At 39.5% G+C, this 18,546-nt stretch overlaps 2 protein-coding genes across 8 annotated transcripts in view; both read left to right on the top strand.

Moving 5' to 3' along the window:
- Positions 1–9,774: 9,774 nt before the first annotated feature.
- LOC308406180 (protein NDRG1-like) lies at positions 9,775–13,366 on the top strand. Its single transcript, XM_080897046.1, has 12 exons — positions 9,775–9,920; positions 10,241–10,346; positions 10,657–10,777; positions 10,909–10,971; positions 11,055–11,115; positions 11,324–11,410; positions 11,580–11,636; positions 11,826–11,992; positions 12,173–12,272; positions 12,409–12,444; positions 12,523–12,574; positions 12,899–13,366. The coding sequence occupies exons 1-12, from the start codon at positions 9,870–9,872 to the stop codon at positions 13,123–13,125; spliced, it is 1,128 nt and encodes a 375-aa protein (XP_080753172.1). The 5' UTR covers positions 9,775–9,869; the 3' UTR covers positions 13,126–13,366.
- A 3,161-nt stretch (positions 13,367–16,527) lies between these two features.
- LOC308404976 (focal adhesion kinase 1-like) overlaps positions 16,528–18,546 on the top strand; it is a 64,851-nt gene continuing 62,832 nt past the window's right edge. For 2 of the 7 annotated variants that reach the window (XM_080895320.1, XM_080895319.1), the window contains exon 1: positions 16,528–16,779. Coding sequence is in view for 5 of the 7 variants with exons in the window: in XM_080895317.1 (XP_080751443.1) it covers positions 18,430–18,466 (37 nt within the window). In the remaining 2 variants the exon portion in view is untranslated. Of the gene's footprint in view, positions 16,780–18,044; positions 18,467–18,546 lie in introns of those variants that run through there. The other 5 variants (XM_080895322.1, XM_080895323.1, XM_080895317.1 and 2 more) reach the window with 4 other exon arrangements.

The following is an 18,546-nucleotide window of genomic DNA, read 5'->3' as shown; positions in this document are numbered from 1 at the left end:
TACAAAGTGCAAGAGGTTAAATCAGAGGTGTGCAGCTGTGTAAGTAGCCTTGTACTATACAGACAGCATAGTTGGACTGGCCATCGGGCATACCAGGCATTTGCCCGGTGGGCCGATGGTGATTTTTAGCATATATAAACAATAAAAGGCGGTGGATTGGCCAATTGGTCATGATCGACTCTGGGCTGGACCAATTAGCCGATGAGGTCGAACTTTAAAGTTCTGTATTTAGGTGTAAAGGAATGCAATTTGTCCCGAACTTCAGCAAAAAAAAGACACAAAGCTGGAGTTATTCTGTGTCTTTGCGCTGCATAGCTTCCTCTTCTTCTCTCAATCTCTCCCCCTCCCTCTCCTGTTGCTACTTCAATCATGAAACTGATCAATGATCAGCTGATCGGCTTTGCTGTCCTAAGTCCCGTCTCGTTTGTTTATCGCCCACTTTGCGCCAGAAAGACGAAACCAGCGGATGTCACGCTAAACAACAGCAGCACGTTTAAGCTTGATCAGCTGTTGTTAGAATTTATTTAATATTACTTTCTAGTATCAGCTGATGTTTGCTGGAGCCACAGCCGTAAAGGTGCTGGTCAACACACAGTCAACATACAGTTTCCCTCTCACCAGATATCCAAACCGATATCTGGTGAGAGGGAAACATGAAGATGAAACCAGGAGATGTCCTTACTGAATCATCAGAGCTGAACAGGTGATAGAGAAATAGGTTTACCTTTTAGTTGACATGAATGAGTTGAAGGGAAGTTATGAACTGTTTCTGAGAGACAAATAACACCAGGATCCTTTTCTACATGGCTGACAGCTGGTAACTGTGCAGGGGCGGATAGGAAAGTTTTACCAGGGGGCAGGTAGTGCACTAACAGGGAAAGGGGGGCACAAAGAAATACTTTTCTTTCTTATTCTCATTTAAAATCTCTAGGTTTTAATAAATACAACCGAATCCAAAGTGGTTATCTGATGTAAAATGTATAAAAATTCATTATTGCATATAGTAGAGATGGCACGATACCACTTTTTTATGTCCGATACCGATATCATAAATTTGGATATTGGAGGATACCGATATGAATCCGATATAGTGTGTTTTTTAATCAATAAAACAGTTTTTTAAATATCTTGCTCCATTTTGTATAAGTTCATACTCAAGCTTAAATAAACAACAACACTAAAGCTATTCTGTTATACCTGTATGTAAAAAATATACTGCACCCAAAATATTTCATAGTTCAGCAATACTGATCAATCTAATAAACTTAAACCTACTCCATCCTTCCTATTCTGGTATTTTAAAGAGTAAGCAACCTAACTAATAGGGTTGCAAACTCCCAGAAAAAAAAAATAGGGAACCACCCTCCACCTCATGATGCTTAATTGACGTAATCAACTTTAATTTGATGCAGCGTGAAAAAAAATGCACAGAAATAAATTCTTTTTCAAGAATAATTAAATAGATTCAACATCTTTCTTCTACAGAATTGCAGACTGCACAGATGGTATCTTCCCAAAGGAAAAAGTACTTTAGCTTACTAGGGTATATATATTAGACTTAATAGTTACTATATACAGTAATGGACTTCTATATATTTTGCATAAGATTAAAACTTTGGGTGTAAGATTCAGATAATTATTTAATAAAAGCTAGACATTTTAAATGAGAATAAGAAAGAAAAGTATGTCTTTGTGCCCCCTTTTCCCTGTTCATGCCTTATCGGCCCCCCTGGCTAAACTTTGCTAGATCCGCCCCTGCACAGTTACCAGCCGTCAGCTGCATAGAAAAGGATCCTGGTCTAGAAAGTAATATTAAATAAATTCTAACAACAGCTTATCAAGCTTAAACTTGCTGCTGTTGTTTAGCCGGTGGTTTCCTCTTTCTGGTGCAAAGTGGGCCAAAAATAAAGAAGAGAGACGGACTGGGGACAGAAAAGCCGATCAGCTGATCATTAATCAGTTTCATGATTGAAGTAGCAGCAGGAGAGGGAGGGAGAGAGAGGCAGTCGCTCCATATAGTAGTTGTTAAGATTAACGTGGGAATGCTTTACAAACATTCAGAGATGAACTTACACACTTGCTTTACTTCTCTCTGGGATCACTTCCTGGGCGATGAAATGCTGGTTTGGTAGGGAGGCTACAAATACACACAGCCGCTCTATCACATGAGCACACTGCTCCGACGTGCTACGGTTATGAACCGAGTTACGCCATGTCGCAAGTTTTGTGAGGTGCTTTTTTGATATTTAATGGATCGGATTACATTTTTTATTTCTCTCCGATATCCGAACCAGTAATTGACGTCAGTATCGGACTGATACCGATACGTAATATCAGATCGGTCCATCTCTAGTATATAGTAAATATTAAGTCTAATATATACAGTAGTAAGCTATAGTACTTTTTCCTTTGGGAAGGTACCATGTGTGCAGTCTGCAATTCTGTTGAAGAAAGATGTTGAATCTATTTAATTACTGTAGAAAAATAATTGGTTTCTGTGCATTTGTTTTACCCTGGCAATAAATTAAAGTCGATTATGTCGATTAGGCGAAATAGGTGGTTCCCTATTTTTTTGCTGGGAGTTGGCAACCCTGCTAGTTAGGTATATGTAATTATTGATTAGGTTGTTTGATATTTCCAGTAAGTACTGTTTAAAATACCAGAATAGGGAGGATGGTGTAGGTTTAAGTTTATTAGGTTGATACATATATACCAACAAGACAGTGTACATCAATGTCACAACAGCATTTGTTTTCATTCAAAGGCTTTATGGCTTTTCCTATAATACCTGGTGGGCCGTTCTCTAGTCAAAATGCGCGGTTGATTTTTTTTGTCCCAGTCCAGTCCTGACAGACAGTGTTTAAGTCTCAGTGTATACAGCAAAATTAACTTAGTAACAGATTCAGTGATTCATTATTCAGCATCAAATATGACAAAATACTCAAAATGCTTTTTTGTTTATGCAGATTTTGTTATAAATGCAAAGAAATCATGCAGCATAATGCGATCCGGCAAATCTTTGCCCAAATCTTCAGTGCACAGAAAACAATATTCCAGATCATACTTAGTAAATTACGATAACGCCTTTGTCCGCCACATTTTATATCTTTTTCTCTTTTACCCTGTTTAATGTAAAATAATGAGCATTGAGTACATCTGGACACATCTTTATGAAGCTTTTTGGAGTAAATATTTTGGTTTTTGTAAATATTTTTTGTTACCGGTACTTTTTTGTGAGCCTTATGATCCACACATTTCTTTCAAAATCAAGTGCAAATTATCATCACAGTCGTCAGTTCCATACAAAATAACTCTAAAATCATTTGTGAAATTTAGAAAGTCAATGAACCATGTATAGCATCGCTTGATCCAGTCCCTCTCCACTGAAACATATTTTAATTCAGTTCATTTGTGATAACAGTAAAATGTGCCTGTGAGATGACACTTCTAATTGTTTCTCAGACCCACATAGTCCTGCTTTCAAGGCTTCCTCTGTCAGATCACCCTGTGGAAATTCAGCTCTGCAGGGACCATCTGTTTTAATCCTACAAACCTGAGTGTGCTGGCATGGACATTGATGTAGTGGTTTCTGGAAATGTGAGCTGACACTCAGTAGGTCAGTCCTGACAGTCTTGTGCTTTATGAGGAGCCCAAAGGACACTGTGAGCAGTGGTCATGGCCGCTCTCCCGGTTTCATTAAAGCACTGACCTGCTAAGACTTCAGTGCTAATTCCTTTCCCAAAGATACAAGGAAATAACAAGGAAGTATTCAAGGCTTGCTTTAATAATAGAAGCACTGCTGATGGTCATGATCGAGGTAATTATAAATAAGTGTGCATCCATCCATTTTCTTAACCTCCTATCAAATTCAGGGTCATTGGGAAGGTGCCCACCCCTGCTGTCATAGGGCAAGAGGGTACACCATGCACAGGCTGGAGATAATTTATTATTTTGCTCATATCCAACTTTTAATATCTCATAAGTGTGTGTGTGTGTGTGTGTGTGTGTGTGTGTGTGTGTGTGTGTGTGTGTTCCTGTCTAGCTATCTTTGTGAGGACCAAAATCTGCATTCTACTATACTTGTGAGAACCAACAGTCAACGGTCCTCACAAGTTTGAAGGCCTTTTTGAGGCTCAAAATGTGTGTGTGTGTGTGTGTGTGTGTGTGTGTGTGTGTGTGTGTGTGTGTGTGTGTGTGTGTGTGTGTGTGTGTGTGTGTGTGTGTGTGTGTGTGCATACATCGAAGGTGTCTGTAGACACTAGTGCAAGTGAGTTATATATGTTAGCTGAGGGAACTGATGGGGGCTTTGTTAAAAATGTTAACCTAGTTACAATTTTAATATGAATTCTAGCTGTTATGGTGGTAGTTGCTGGAAGGTTTGCTTGAGTTAAAAGAAAAACAGTTTTGTGGTGATCACAGTGGTGACTGTGCCTAAATAAGAAGTGTTGTTGTTGTTGTTGTTGCTTTTCTTAGTTATTCCTCACAAGCTTGAGTAAATGCTCCACTACATCTTTCCTGGTAAGCCATTCTTGGAATTACACAATGACTTGTTTCCATTTAAATCTCGTGTGGCCTCCACATAGGAGCTCTAATCTGGCTCAGGAGCTTCTGGTTTCACCCTGTTGTATTTGTTGTTGTTGTGTCTGGTGAAATAAATGAATTAATAAAAAAACGGGGGAGGGGGGGCAAGCTATAAAATTATTTTATGAAAAACTTACTACCACTAATGTGACATCTGTTATTGCACCACAATACCACCGTGTTCGTGCAGTATATTTACAGCTGTTAAATCCATACATCAGCCCATGCGAAGCTGCAAATTACTAAGAGTTTAATCTTTCATAAACACACTTTTGCACTATTTGACTGTCCCATTAAGTCTAGTTCTTAATCCTTCTTTTATAATCAATGCCTGAACTGGGAGTGCAGGCAAGCTTACACTGATTTACCATCTTCATATACACAATTACAAAGTGGGTCCCCTGCTCTGGAGCTGTTTGTAAATCTGTCTCTCAGGCACACCACTGTGTGAAATCGTATGCAATTCCGTTGGCAGCTAAAAAAAAGCAACTGGATATGAAAAGGAAGTGTACTTTCATCCATTAGTTGTAGCTCTTAAACTGTAATCAGTCTCCATATTTCACACATAACAAGTGTGTGTTAATGACTTTGAAATAGCGCAAAGCCACACCATGCCAGACTTTATATTTTAATAAACTCATGATACAGCCTACTTATATTACTTTATAAGTATAGAATTTATTACACACATTAGTATATACACACTGCAAAACTGATATTTCTATTTAAATCGCTTTCACAAAAGAATTTCCTGAATATGGGTTAAATAAATGATTTCTTATTCGTATTACGCTGGATCCATCTTTCAGAGGATTCCTGCTTGTTTTAAAAGTTTGGTCATGGAAATCCTACCACATATACTCTTACAACTGGTCTATATATGCATGGAAAGGGTAATGTGTGGTTTTGCACGTAAACATCAACGCACCGAGTGCTCCCTCACAATCACGTCAAACAAGAAAAACACACATGCGCACACGCAGTTGAGCGTGTGGCAAGCGGCAGCAGCTGCTGTGTGTATAATTAGAGTGTTTTGAAAGCTGAGAGTCGGACAGCAAGACTTTCACCTGCAGACTTAACGGTTACCGTGACAACCAATTATCAGCAATAGGACGTTAATGTGCTTATTTAGCGTCTCTGCGTGTGACACTGGTGCCCTGAGGCGAAGCAGTGAAGATGGAAGTGTGGGGATACTTATGACTGAACAGCTACTTCACCGTATGCCGAGATTTCTCTCCTTTCATAAACTCTGTTTCCATCTCCCGTCTGTGTTTTAGCAGACACGCCCACGGGTGATTATCAAAGCGAATAAAAATTCAAATTTCTTCCCCAAACGTTTAAAATACATTTAAAGGCAGTTAGTGTGTAGAAGTCACACAGACGAACTAAGAGCATCGACACAAACTAATAACAGGGTATTGAGAATGGGGTGTTAGAGGTTTATCAGGTGAAAAATAAAGAAAGGTGAAGCTGGCCTTCTTCTTTATAATGCGACGACTCAGCATCCAGAAGATTGTAATGGCACTCCATCTAGTGGACTCTGCAGGGAAATGATGATTGTAGGGCTGATCTAGGCTGTATCCCAATTCAGGATCTGCAGCCTTAAAGTACGCATTTCAAGGCCGATTACATCACAGCGGCGCGCCGAAGGCTGTCCCAATTCAAAGGCTGCTCGAAATGCGGCCCTGAAATGCGTCCTTCATATCCCTGAATTTTAAGGCTGTGGCAGTGTAGACTTCGTGGCCCAACATATCCCAGAATGCATAGCGCGGCGGTGGGTGTGGATAATTTTGCCGAAAAACAAACGGCGGATGGGGGGCTCCCGAAGAGTAAACTTTAAGTAAGTACTGAATATTATGTCACTTATTTATGTGCAAATGTTTACTAACGAAGAACATTAAAACATTACTGTTGCCACATGTCGGCAAAGTTATGTGACATTAGTGACGTTTGTACTAACTTGGTTTTAAAGCCTTTACTTTAAAATATATGCCGTTCAATAGCTGAGCTTAATCTTACAGAGAATGATCAAAGCTCATGTAGAAACAAACAAACAAATGAACAAAAGATTTTCTCCTTCATTTCTGTCAAACAAAGCTGTATGACACATTTCCAGTTGTCAGTATCATGGTTGCTAGTCAACCTGGGCAGCGCAACGGAGGCTAGGCCGTCCCATTTCACAAGCCTCGCACTTCCGGCCTTAGCGGTCTTTGAGTACGCGGCCCTTGAGGATCGTTGAGGCTGCGTACTTTAAGGCTGCAGACCCTGAATTGGGATACAGCCCTAGTGCACTCCCCCCCCCCCCCCCCCCCCCCCCCTTTTCCATTAAAAGTGAGTGAAAACAAGTTTCATATGACATATACAAAAATAAGAAACAACAATATCTACAACTACTTTATGTTTTCCACAGTTGGCTTAAAAACACAAATTGTATTTTTGTCTAAAGTTAAAACACTGATCTATAATGTTTTAAAACTGCGTAACTAATTCAACAAATACCTTTTAAAAGAATCACAAGTCAGCAAAAACATTTCATTTTAATTAATAATCTAATGTATTTGGCAGCAGCAAAAGCGTTATTTGTAAAACACTGAATAGACATTGTAAATAGCTAGAAATATTTAATTATATTTTATTTAAATATTTTTTTGTTTATACATATTCTTTTGAATCGCAAGTAGCAATAACAGCACCGGTGGCTACAGTCACATACAGCCATTCGCCTGCTCACTCAGTCAGCTGGACATTGTGCCATTATCTGAGATATACCCCAGCTCCTACCCTGCATGTTTCTCCTGATTGCCCGAAAACTTTGAATAACGTCGTGAAATCTGACAGTATTTATAGCACGGAATAAAGATTATGATGATCTGATTTGCAGGATACGCTGCAAACTGTGTAAAATCTGCTTTATCTTTTGATTTTGAAGTTGCATATCTAACAAAGAAAAGTGAACTACTGTACATCTAATAAGAAATGTAGTTTACATTTTTCAGTAGTTTCACCCAGCTATGTTCATTTACTTCTTCAACCCACTTTTGAATAGTTAACTGCTAAAACAATTTCATGTTATTGTTGTTCCTATACAGTCACTTACTCTGTTTTGATAAGCACTAGTATCTGTGCCAGTGGCAAGTGGAGAAATAGGCTAGCAGGGCAGAGCTTAGCCAGGGTTCACATTTTGATATTTTGACTTCACAGTGACGTGAAGCTGGGTAAGACCCATCTGCTGCCTTCTACTCTTCACTCACCACTAAATGGATTAAATCTCCTGTGCACACAGCTCTCATCTGGCTCTGTGTGTATGGTTAAAGCAGTGGTGGTAATATCTCCTAAAGAAGGCAGTCATGATACAGTCTGTTCTACTTCCGTTCAACCAGCTGTTACTGTCTGGGAAGTATCCCAGGTACCTATGTTGTTCCTCTGTCGTTCTCTAATTGCATATTTGAGTTTTATCAACTTTGCAAATGTGATGCACTTTGTCATGGTTTGTAAAGTCAAGATGAAAGAATTCGTCTTTAGCCAGAAATGATTTTCTAAAGCTAATCCAGAAACTTCTGACTTTTTGCCATCATGAGAAAATTCACATTTTCAGTTCATTATAATATAATAAAGGTTTTTTTTCCTTGAAAGAAAAGAAGTAGTATATAATACAATATTATTTGTTATCTGGACCATATAGTAGTATGAAAGTCAAGATTGATGTGTACCAGTAAAATACATCATGTACAGTACTGTTAAAACCAGCTGTAAGCCAAGATATGATACTGCATTTTCTCAACGAACTGCTCAGATTGTTAGAAAATACGCTGCAGCACAAATATCTGATATCTGATGCATAGCATCAAAAACGTTTTTAATGATAGAGTTTGTCTTAATCATTAGGTAGCCAGAAAACACCCAAACACTCAAAACACCCAAACAGAAAAAAGGATAGCATATTTAAAGTATTGATTATTAATCTACATCTTCAGAAACACACGGTTCATAGTACATGCAGCATTGATATGTAAATATTTTCTTTTAAGAATAATAATATTTGCTGAAACAGACCTGAAAAGATGGCATTGCTTCACTTGAAGACTTATTTTTAAGCAGATTTTAAATTTGCTGCTGTTTTTGTAAAACCAGAAATTTGATATGTAAAATTGGAGGCACATATTCACGGAATTTAGAATTTCACATTTGTCTTCTCTGTTTTTCTCGAAGGATCACATCTGATTTTATCCTCATGTTTGGTTTAGACTTTTGCCCAACAAGCAAAAGATCCCTGGTTCAATCCCAGGAACATGTGGAGCTTCTCCTCTGGTGATTCTTTGTGAATATAGGAGAGGTTGAAAGTATCTCTCATAAAGTGCTTTAAAGTTCCACTGAGATTAAATTAAAAGGCACTGTTCTCAGATGAACTCTTGCAGCGGCTTTAGGCTATCGAAATATTTCAAGCTTAGCACGGATTGCTTTGGTAAAAGATGTTTGTTGGATGTTTTTGTCGAGAGGACTGAAATTATAGGCCACTGGAGATCATTTTAGCTGCAGGTCTCTGCAAGTTCTACATGACATGCTGAGTTCAGAGCAGCTATCGGCGTTAAATCATAACACTCTGCATTAACAGAAGGGTCAAGCTTAGCGACGGAGAGCAGACTGCTTTGCTGTGAGAAACAGATGGCTCACTGAGATTAAACAGCTGACCTGCTTAGCTCACGTCTGAAGGTGCTGTGATTCCAGTGATGCCTCACAGCATTTTTTCTTTGTTATGAATTTATTTCAGTCTATCAAGCTCCCTATGGGTCAGATTTAAGAGTTGTTTTATTACATTTCACTTACAATTGTACAAAAAGTAAATCACATATTCAAAGTTTTAAAAAGTGGTGTACTAAAATCCCAGAAAAAAATCAATTAAAATTGAAAATCATAGGATCAACTTGCTTGCATGCAATATTTCTGATTGCAATGCAATGACACTTAAAGATAAGATAAGTTTTGATTTTGCAGGGCAACTGTTGGGGATAATTCCTTGTACAAATCCTGTGCTGGTTCTGTGGAAGCACAGCAGCCTGAGGTCAGATTAAAAAAGGAAGGTCCACTCGGTCGCGTGTGAACCAGATTGCGATCAGGGCTTAAAAACAGATCAGAGTCAGAGGATATAAAAACCAGCTCAAACACACAGTGTGTCACAAAGAGCTCCAACTCTCACATGGTATCTGACTACAGAAATATCCAGATATACTAACAAGGAAAAAGAAAAAAATTATAAAGAGTTTAAGGGACGTTCCTCTGCAACAGCAGCCATGGTTCTGGAGGAGAATGACTGTGACTCTGTCTTCAACCCCCAAATCACTGTGAGTATCATAGAGAAATTTCAACTTCTTGAGACCCTGTTTGCTTTTCTGCAAATTATACCTCATTCTGCTCAACATAGATCTGCTGCATCCCATGCATGCCAAAACAAGAGCTCGGGTTTTAGGAGGCTAGGGGTAAATCTGTTGCGATTGCAGTGCAAATTTAATGACTTTTATATTGATATCATATGCTTTTAGGCTATACTAGTAAAGCACTTTGAGGAGATCCTGGCTATATTTAACATGTTTTAATTTGTGGGTAACTTATACAGAATACTAGTTCCAGATTTGGACTCTTCTTTGATGCATCTTTGTTTCAGGAGGAGCATGTAGAGACTCAGTATGGGAATGTCCATTGTATCATGACCGGGACACTAAAGGGAAATCACCCTGCCATCCTGACCTTTCATGATGTTGGACTGAACCGTAAGTAGCAGCTCTCAACCCCAGCAATACAGTTTTTGTGATCTCTATATCCTCTAAATAAATAGAATAGATCTAAATACCAAAGGACAGAAATAAATGAAGGTGGAAATCCCTGGAGCAATGATGTCCAAACATGTTTCCATTTCTAATCTATTTTTGTATCTGGAACACAGCATGTTGGCTTTATCATGTAAGGGCCTGTTTCACACTTTCTAAAGTGTCTACAAATTGTTTACTTGTCTTCTTATTTTTTCTTATATTTAAAATGTTTACTGCTTAACAGTTCCATTTTTGTGTTTTCTTGCCACAGACAAGTCCTGTTTTGAGACTCTGTTCAACCATCAGGACATGTACGAAATCATCAGACATTTTCCTGTTTGTCACGTTGAAGCCCCAGGACAGCACGAGGCAGCCAAAACTCTGCCTGCTGGGTTAGTAGATGGTCTTTGTTACCCATTTCTCACACCACATGTGTATTTTAAGAATTAATGATGGGATTGTAAAATTATTTGATATGAGATCCCGTGAATGCTGATGGGAAAACTGACTTTTGACCCCTCAGTCACACCTACCCTACCATGGACCAACTGTCTGAAGCACTGCCTTCTGTCCTCAAACACTTTGGGTAAGACAGACCTGACACTCCTTACTTGGATTCACCTCTGATTTAAATCTGGACCAGTTAATCTTTGGCTGTGTGTTTTGCAGGTTGCGTAGTGTAATTGGTTTGGGAGTGGGAGCGGGAGCATACATCCTGGCTAGATTTGCTGTGAGTCTGAATCTTTTAAAAATAAATAAAGCATAAAGCCATTTTTGTTGTTGATCTTCTGGGCTTCTCTATGCGGATCTTTGCTCTTCGAGTCAAGTTACAAAGATACAGTTAGACATGTCTTGAATCGGAGATGTTGGGAGTACTTCAAATTCTTTTGTGGCTGATGTAGACTAACAGAGTCAGATCTTTTCATCTGTGCATGCAGCTGAATCACCCTGATTTGGTGGATGGATTGGTTCTGATCAATATCAACCCCAGTGCTGAAGGCTTAATGGATACGTTTGCAACCAAGGTAGACAATATGTAGTCAGATACAACCTAAATTTGATTCATTTTTACACCGGCTGCAATGAAACATTTTTTCATTGTTCCCTTTTTCAATTGTTCTTAAACAGCCCTAATGTCAATGCATTAAAGATTACTAAATGAAGGTCGCTTCACCTGGTGAAACTGTGTTACAGCTCACTGGATGGACCCAGACTCTACCAGACACTGTCATCGCACACTTGTTTGGAAAGGCAAGTTGTCAAGCCTTTTCTACAGTGTTCAATTTTAGTTAGCCTCAGAAGAAAAACTGAAATGCTCATCATAAGATGAAGTAATACATAATATATATTAAATATATTTATTTAAATTAAAATATGAAGATGACTTAAGATATATACACAGCAACTGCTAAATACAGAACATCTGTCTCCGACTTATAGGATGAAATCCTGACCAATCACGACCTCATCGCCACATACCGCCACCGCATCACAACAACAATGAACCAGGCCAATGTCAGTCAGTTCTTCCGCTCCTACAACCACCGCAACGCTCTTGAGGTGGAAAGACCCGTTCCTGGAGGAAACATCAACGTCAGGACTCTCAAGTTAGTAAAACCATTTGTCTTCATACAGAATCTTTTACTTATTTAATGACCCTTCTACAAAATCACCTCTTTTAATTCTGTCGTTTGCCCATCACAGGCTTGCATCTTTGCAACAGGCCAAGTCAATCCCAACCATATGTTTAGTCTCTCTGACTGTTTCATCTTCCTGTTGGTGTGTAGGTGCTCCACTCTGCTCATTGTAGGCGATAATTCTCCAGCTGTGGAAGCTGTGGTGGACTGCAACTCTAAGCTCAACCCCACCAAAACCACACTGCTTAAGGTAACTGGAGAACTGGTTGACTCAAAAATAAACACACGTGCAATATCTGATGTATTTTATTTAAAACTGTGGTGCTGATAAGTTCATAACCTTAGAGTGAATTATGCATATTTCTTTCTCATTCGTCCTCCTCTAGATGTCGGACTGTGGAGGGCTTCCTCAAGTGGATCAGGTGTGAAAACACATTTTACTGGCTGCTTTGAGAATAATGCAAATTCTCTCCTAATAGTTATGATCTTTCTCTCCACAGCCAGCCAAAGTGATTGAAGCCTTCAAATATTTCATCCAGGGCATGGGATATTGTAAGTGATAATGAACCGCCAACCATTAATGATGACAGCATTTAATTCAATATCTCAATTTCCTGTTCGTGATGGTCTTTATTTCATTAAGTCACTAATTTACTAGCTGGATTTTATATAGGTCAAGGCAATGTTCTGAAATAGCAATGAGCAAAAAATTAATTCATATAACTTTCCTGAAATCTCACTTTATTAACAAGAACCACCTCTGAATGTGTGTGTGTGTGGGGGGGGGGGGGGGGGGGGGGGGGGGGGGATGAGACTACTGCTCACTGAAAGGCTCAAACAGTATAATAAAAGGACTCTGCTCTTCTTCCTCTACAGTGTCCAGTGCCAGCATGACCAGACTTCGCTCACGGACAACGTCCAGTTCAAGTCTTATGTCCTTGGATGGCCCACGAAGCCGAGCACATACCAACGAGCTGCAACGTAGCCAAATAAGTTCACACAGCAACGACGAGAAGCGTGTGCGCTCTCACACCGATGTTTCCATGGATAGTATTTCCAGTGTGAACCAGAGTGTCTCAAAGACCACCGAAGTGGCATGCTAGAGCACAGGCACTTCTAAGCCTCATGCACTTTTACCTCATCATAACTACCCAGGTGTATCTCACAGTCTTCTTAACTTTCCCATCTCTGGCCATCATCTTCCAATTATGCCCTTTCATTTGCACTATCTCTGCCTGAAAGGCCACAGGATATGCTTCCGTGTGACTTTCTCCATCCCCCCATTCGTTCTCAAATTTCCACTCTGTATGTTCTTAAACCTTCACTACTCTACTCTTTTCCTAGTCACTCATACTTCATTTTCATTTCCTAAGCCTCTTTCTCTGTATACTGCACTGAACTATTATTACATGTCTTTTTGTCCTTCAATTTCTCTTTCTTTACCTTCATCCATTTCACTCTGTCTCTATTCATGTCTCTATTCATGTCTCTGACTGACCTTTTACCACAATTTCTGCTGCAGGAGTCCTTGGTTTGGATAAGAGTTCCTTATTTACTGATATTTATTATCAAATACAATGCATGAGAGGTTCATACAATCTGAATGTATTCACTAAAACTTGAAGTGTATTCACTATAGAGATAATAAAGATGTAGAAATATGGATTAACTGGTGCAACAGTTGCATGTTTAGTACCAGGAATGTATGTTGATTATATGCAGGTATGACAGCAGTGTATTATTAACTATTGGAAAATACCATGAATATTCACTGTAGTTCACAAAATGCTTACGCTTTAGTGAGAAGTTTTACATTAAGTTCAAAATTTAAAGCACTTTATATTTGTTCAGCACTTTATATTTATAATATTAAAGCACAATTTAAACATTTTTGTGGTGTCAGTGAATAATTATTTCTCTAAGCACACTATAAAATATTACATTGAAATCCCTAAATACAAAAACAGAAATAAGTACAGCCAGATACCAACAATCAATACAATTACTGATAAAATATTGCACTCTGTCGACCATTTATGTAAAGAATCACTGTTCACAGCATCAGTTGCATTTCAGGGTAACTGTTACTATAATTCTATTTACTGCTCTTTGACTACTACTAAAAAAAATGCAGCTTGAAATCTGATTAATCATGGTGGTTGAATCTGAACGTCACAAGTTTGTGCCTGCAAAAAGCTGAGAGTGTGGAAACAGAAAGAAGTGAGCCTAGTGACTTTTGTGATAACACAACTGAATCACAAACATCCAGTCTGAGCTCGAGTTACACGGCGAGTTTTGACAAGTACTTTGACAAGGTTTATTTTGTACTTTTTAAATCCCTCACCAAGAATCTGATAATACTGTCTATGTGCAATTCTAGGTACCTAAACTGCTCTATTTAAGTACAAAAAAACACTGGGGGGGATTTTAAATTGCATGTGTTACAAAAAAGAATGCCTTTGATGCCAAATGTGTCTTTTCTGTGATTCAGCTTGTTGCCTAAATAACAAGATATTTATAAGGTTGTAATAAATCCTAAAAACTCATGATATTTTATATGGCGCTTCTTCAAATGTACCACTAGATGGAAGCCTGTACCTCCTCTTTTACTCTGATATCATCTGCAGTCAGGCACCACTCAGGTTTATGCAGCCACACGCAATCCTAACAGACTGTCTAAAAGAGCTGCACTGAAATCAGTCACATAGAGTCATCCTTCATCACATACTTGGGTTTTAACATTACTCTTCAATCTCAGTGTTATAGCTGGGTTTTTGTTTTCTTTGTTTTCTTTTGTTGTTTTGTTGTTTTGTTTTTGTTTGGGGGGGGGGGGGTATTTTTTATTGTTTACACAAGAAATTATGTGCCAAGGAAAAATAGCAGAGCTAAAGTGAATAAGAGGGGAAGCTGGAAAGAATTGGACACAGTTTTAAATGTGATTCTTTTTAAATAACCCTTTTAAATCTGGTAACAAATTGTAATGAAATGTATTTCTATTCAAACAACTGCCAGTCATTATTTTACAAGCCAAATAGTTTATACAATATAAATGCATTTATTTGGCCACTGCAGCAGGGTTTTTTTTTTCTGAAACCAGTCAATTAAACTGTGATTTGACTTTCTACCAGTCAATAACACAGCAGAAATGTATGTGTTATACAAAGCCTTAACCTTCTTACAATTCCTTTTAGATTAAGCACAATGTTTTTGTCCCAGTAGATGCCACGGTGTGTGACGTGCATACGTGGGCTGCGCTGCCACGTAATCACGGCATTGTGAGTTAATCCAAGTGTCACCGTCTCTTGCATCATAATTTGCATCACACGTGTGCGTGGATAAAAATAATCTCTGTATTCAGAATGTGTCTGCATGAATGTGTGTTTGCATGGGCATAAGCTGGCTGCATGCATGAATGTAGTAGATGTGTAGGTGGGACTGTATGTGTGAGGAGGGGGGAGCTGTGTGAGTAGATGGATTGTTTTGGGCTTTGGCTGCGAGACAGTGGCGATACACAGTTAGAGGAAAACAAAGCAGCCAGCATCAAAGTCAATAATTGTGTGTGTGTGTGTGGGGGGGGGGGGGGGATCTTTATTTCAAGACCTCTTTTGTTTGCCTTACATCATAAAGCAATGATGAATAATGTATGACATAAATCTCTTAAGATTTAATTTAAACATGAGCTCTAGCACAGCTGTAGGTTCGCTGTGTCCTTTATTTTACTGTTCCTCTGTGTAGTGTGTTCCACTATGAAAATACAGAAAACTTAAAGCTTCCATCAGCACTGACATACATTTGTGAAACTCACTGTACATCTTTTTATTCAGTGAAGAAGCAAAGACGCATGGTTACAGACAAACGGTGTTGCAGTTTGATAGTGGCAATGACAGCTTTACTTCATCCTGCTCTGACAGTCCCTCCCGACACACACACAGACACATGCACCTCTTAAATCTTAAAATCAAATAAAGGTGTACTTCAATGTGTGCACATACTTTAGCCAGATTTAGCGAGGACTCAGTGTTTGATTTCTAATGTTTATGTATAATTTAGAGCCTGTCAGCAACCATATATACAGTAATTTCATGAAGTGCTATTGTTTGGATGCCCTATTAACTAGAACCAACTGCAAGAAAGAATCAAAACCTCAGAACATAATGTGTTTTCTCCTTAATATGGCAAAAATATGGGCTCAAAATAGATTTCCCTTCACGGCACTACAGAACGTCCTTTTTAACTGGTCATCAATACGTAAAACAATAAAATACCACCATAGTATGTTAAATGTGTGGATTTTTAAGACCCCAAGATTAGTGTACAATATAAGGCGGTTTTACTCTCCTGTGCCATTTTTCTTCATGTGACAAAATAAATAGGGGGATAGTGTAGTTCTCCAAAATCTGGATCTCATATGCAGAAAGATTTGGGGTCCCTTGATGCAGGCGTGGACACGTAGGGCCCCTCTCCTCCTGTCAATGAGCCCTGCCAGCTGCAGCCATGTTGTAAAGGATCAGGCTCCTCCAGCAGCAGCAGCAGCAGAGGCAGCAGCAGTGCTAACAGCTAGCGTCAGTGGACACCGACTACCGGGCACGGCGCTGTTGTGGACAAAAACAGACAGGGGAGAGGGACCTGGAGCACAGAGACATCCATCTAGCCGGTTTCTATTATCAGTGGATGTGCTAATAAAATTCAGACGCGCTGGCTGGATAAGGTGTCCGGTTACGGAAAGTAGGTGCGGTCGGGCTCCAGGGCTGAAGCGGGTGAGTATTGATCCCTCTTGGGGGCGAACTGAGTGGGAATAGCCCTGGGTTAGCTTAGCTAGCTTAGCATTAAAGGGGGGTAACATACACACACACAGACAATGGGGGTTAACGACAATGCACTTAGGTGTGGGTGTGTTTTTAGGAGCTGGCATGAGGGTTTAGAGTGAATTAGCTGATGTGAATTACAAGTCGTTTTATACACGGCGGAGTAATTTGTATTCCTAACAGACAGACAGTGGTGCAGTGGCCGAAACCACCCCTCTGTGTTTCTCCGGTGGGTGCAAAGGTCCAAACCAGGCAGGATTTCTGTCATGCGGAGTAACAACGCCTTTGCAAAACAGCTATGTTTTGTTGAGCAGTGAGTGGCTCACACTGAGACTTATCTTTTGCAGGCAATGGTTTGGAGACAAAAGGGGGAGACAGCCTTTACTTAAACCTGAATGTCTCAAGTGTTTTGGGGGCTGTTTGCTGCCTTGTCAACCTCAATATTGCACACTGATCACTGAACTAGGCCGATTGAAATGGATTAATATTTGAGCAGATCCTGTGGGGTTTTTTGTGTGTTTTTTAGGGCCACAAATCATTCGTGAGCGTGCTTGATGGGATTAAACAGAAATCTATGCATAATGGTAAACCTGACAGAATTAAACCTGGTTCACAGCTTAGTGCCCAGCAGCTCTGTGGTTGAAGGTTTGTCAGTTATTTGCTTTTTTTGATTTCAGGGTTTTTTTTTTAATCCAAGCTGCCCTGATTTGTCTCCTACAGATGTCTGTTTTCCTGATGCTTTGCCGTCTTGTTTCCTGCCTTTATGTGGCTGTTACCACAGATCACATCCCTGCAAACATCCTCTAGCAGCAAAAACCACTGGGTCAGGAAACCAAAGTGTGTTCGCAGATATTATGATCTGATCATGGACAAAATAACCATGCTTGACATGGAATATACTTCTCTCCTGAAAAAGGGATATTTTTTTCTTAGTGAATTATCAAGAAATGTCAGTTTCTGGTACAATTTCCCTTCCAGCGGATGCCTTTCTGTGTAGATACTACTAAAGCACTCATTAATGTTTGCTCGAGTGCACATCCCACCAGTGCAGCAGTTGATGTTTTTCACTTCTCTGTTTTTGACTGCATATCAAGCACATTTTTCATTATTCTGAAAAATTGTGCACATGTGATGATCGTGCATGAGTTTTTATTTGTAGAAGTGATGCTTGAAAGGGAAAGGAATGGCTTTGTTTCCGTGTCTGCTGCTTGGTCTCCTCACCTTTTCTCTTGTTACTTCCACTGAGATGAAGATGCATGAATGGGGAAACAACAATTCGGATATTGGATTGATTTTTTTCCCTTATCCCTTTCTTTAGTGATGATGGGTCTCACAAATTCGACAGGCAGAATGGTGGGATATGATGGGAGAGTTAGTTGGGGAAAGAATGAGAATCAAGCATTTAGAAGGAGGAGGCAACAGTTTGGAAATGAAACTCAGCCCCCCAGGTGTGTCAGTCCTAAACATTCAGTGGGCGGCTGTTTTCACTCTCCTATAAGTGACAGCATACAGTACAACTAGGAAGTGCAGAGAGAGAGGAGAGGAACGCACAGACATTCATGATTTAGCGGTGGACCGGGCCTCTGCGTACTGACTGCCAACATGCAGTTCTGGGATTTCCTGGGTTGCACCAATGGAGGTATGTATGTGTGCGGTTATACTGATGGCTTTGTGAATCTTCTTGCCGTTGATTGGATCGGTGTGTGCTCTGTGCGAGGC

This window comes from Rhamphochromis sp. 'chilingali', assembly GCF_963969265.1.
Source record: "Rhamphochromis sp. 'chilingali' genome assembly, chromosome: 11".
In the NCBI taxonomy this organism is placed as follows: Eukaryota; Metazoa; Chordata; class Actinopteri; order Cichliformes; family Cichlidae; genus Rhamphochromis; species Rhamphochromis sp. 'chilingali'.
Note: the sequence above shows the minus strand (reverse complement) of the source record. Positions and strands in the feature narration are given on the sequence as shown.

Coding starts and splice junctions, on each gene's coding strand:
- LOC308406180 (XM_080897046.1), top strand. CDS start 9,870: ATGGTTCTGGAGGAGAATGACTGTGACTCTGTCTTCAACCCCCAAATC. Junction 11,411..11,579: donor TGGATACGTTTGCAACCAAG/GTAGACAATATG, acceptor ACTGTGTTACAG/CTCACTGGATGGACCCAGAC. Junction 12,273..12,408: donor CCAAAACCACACTGCTTAAG/GTAACTGGAGAA, acceptor GTCCTCCTCTAG/ATGTCGGACTGTGGAGGGCT.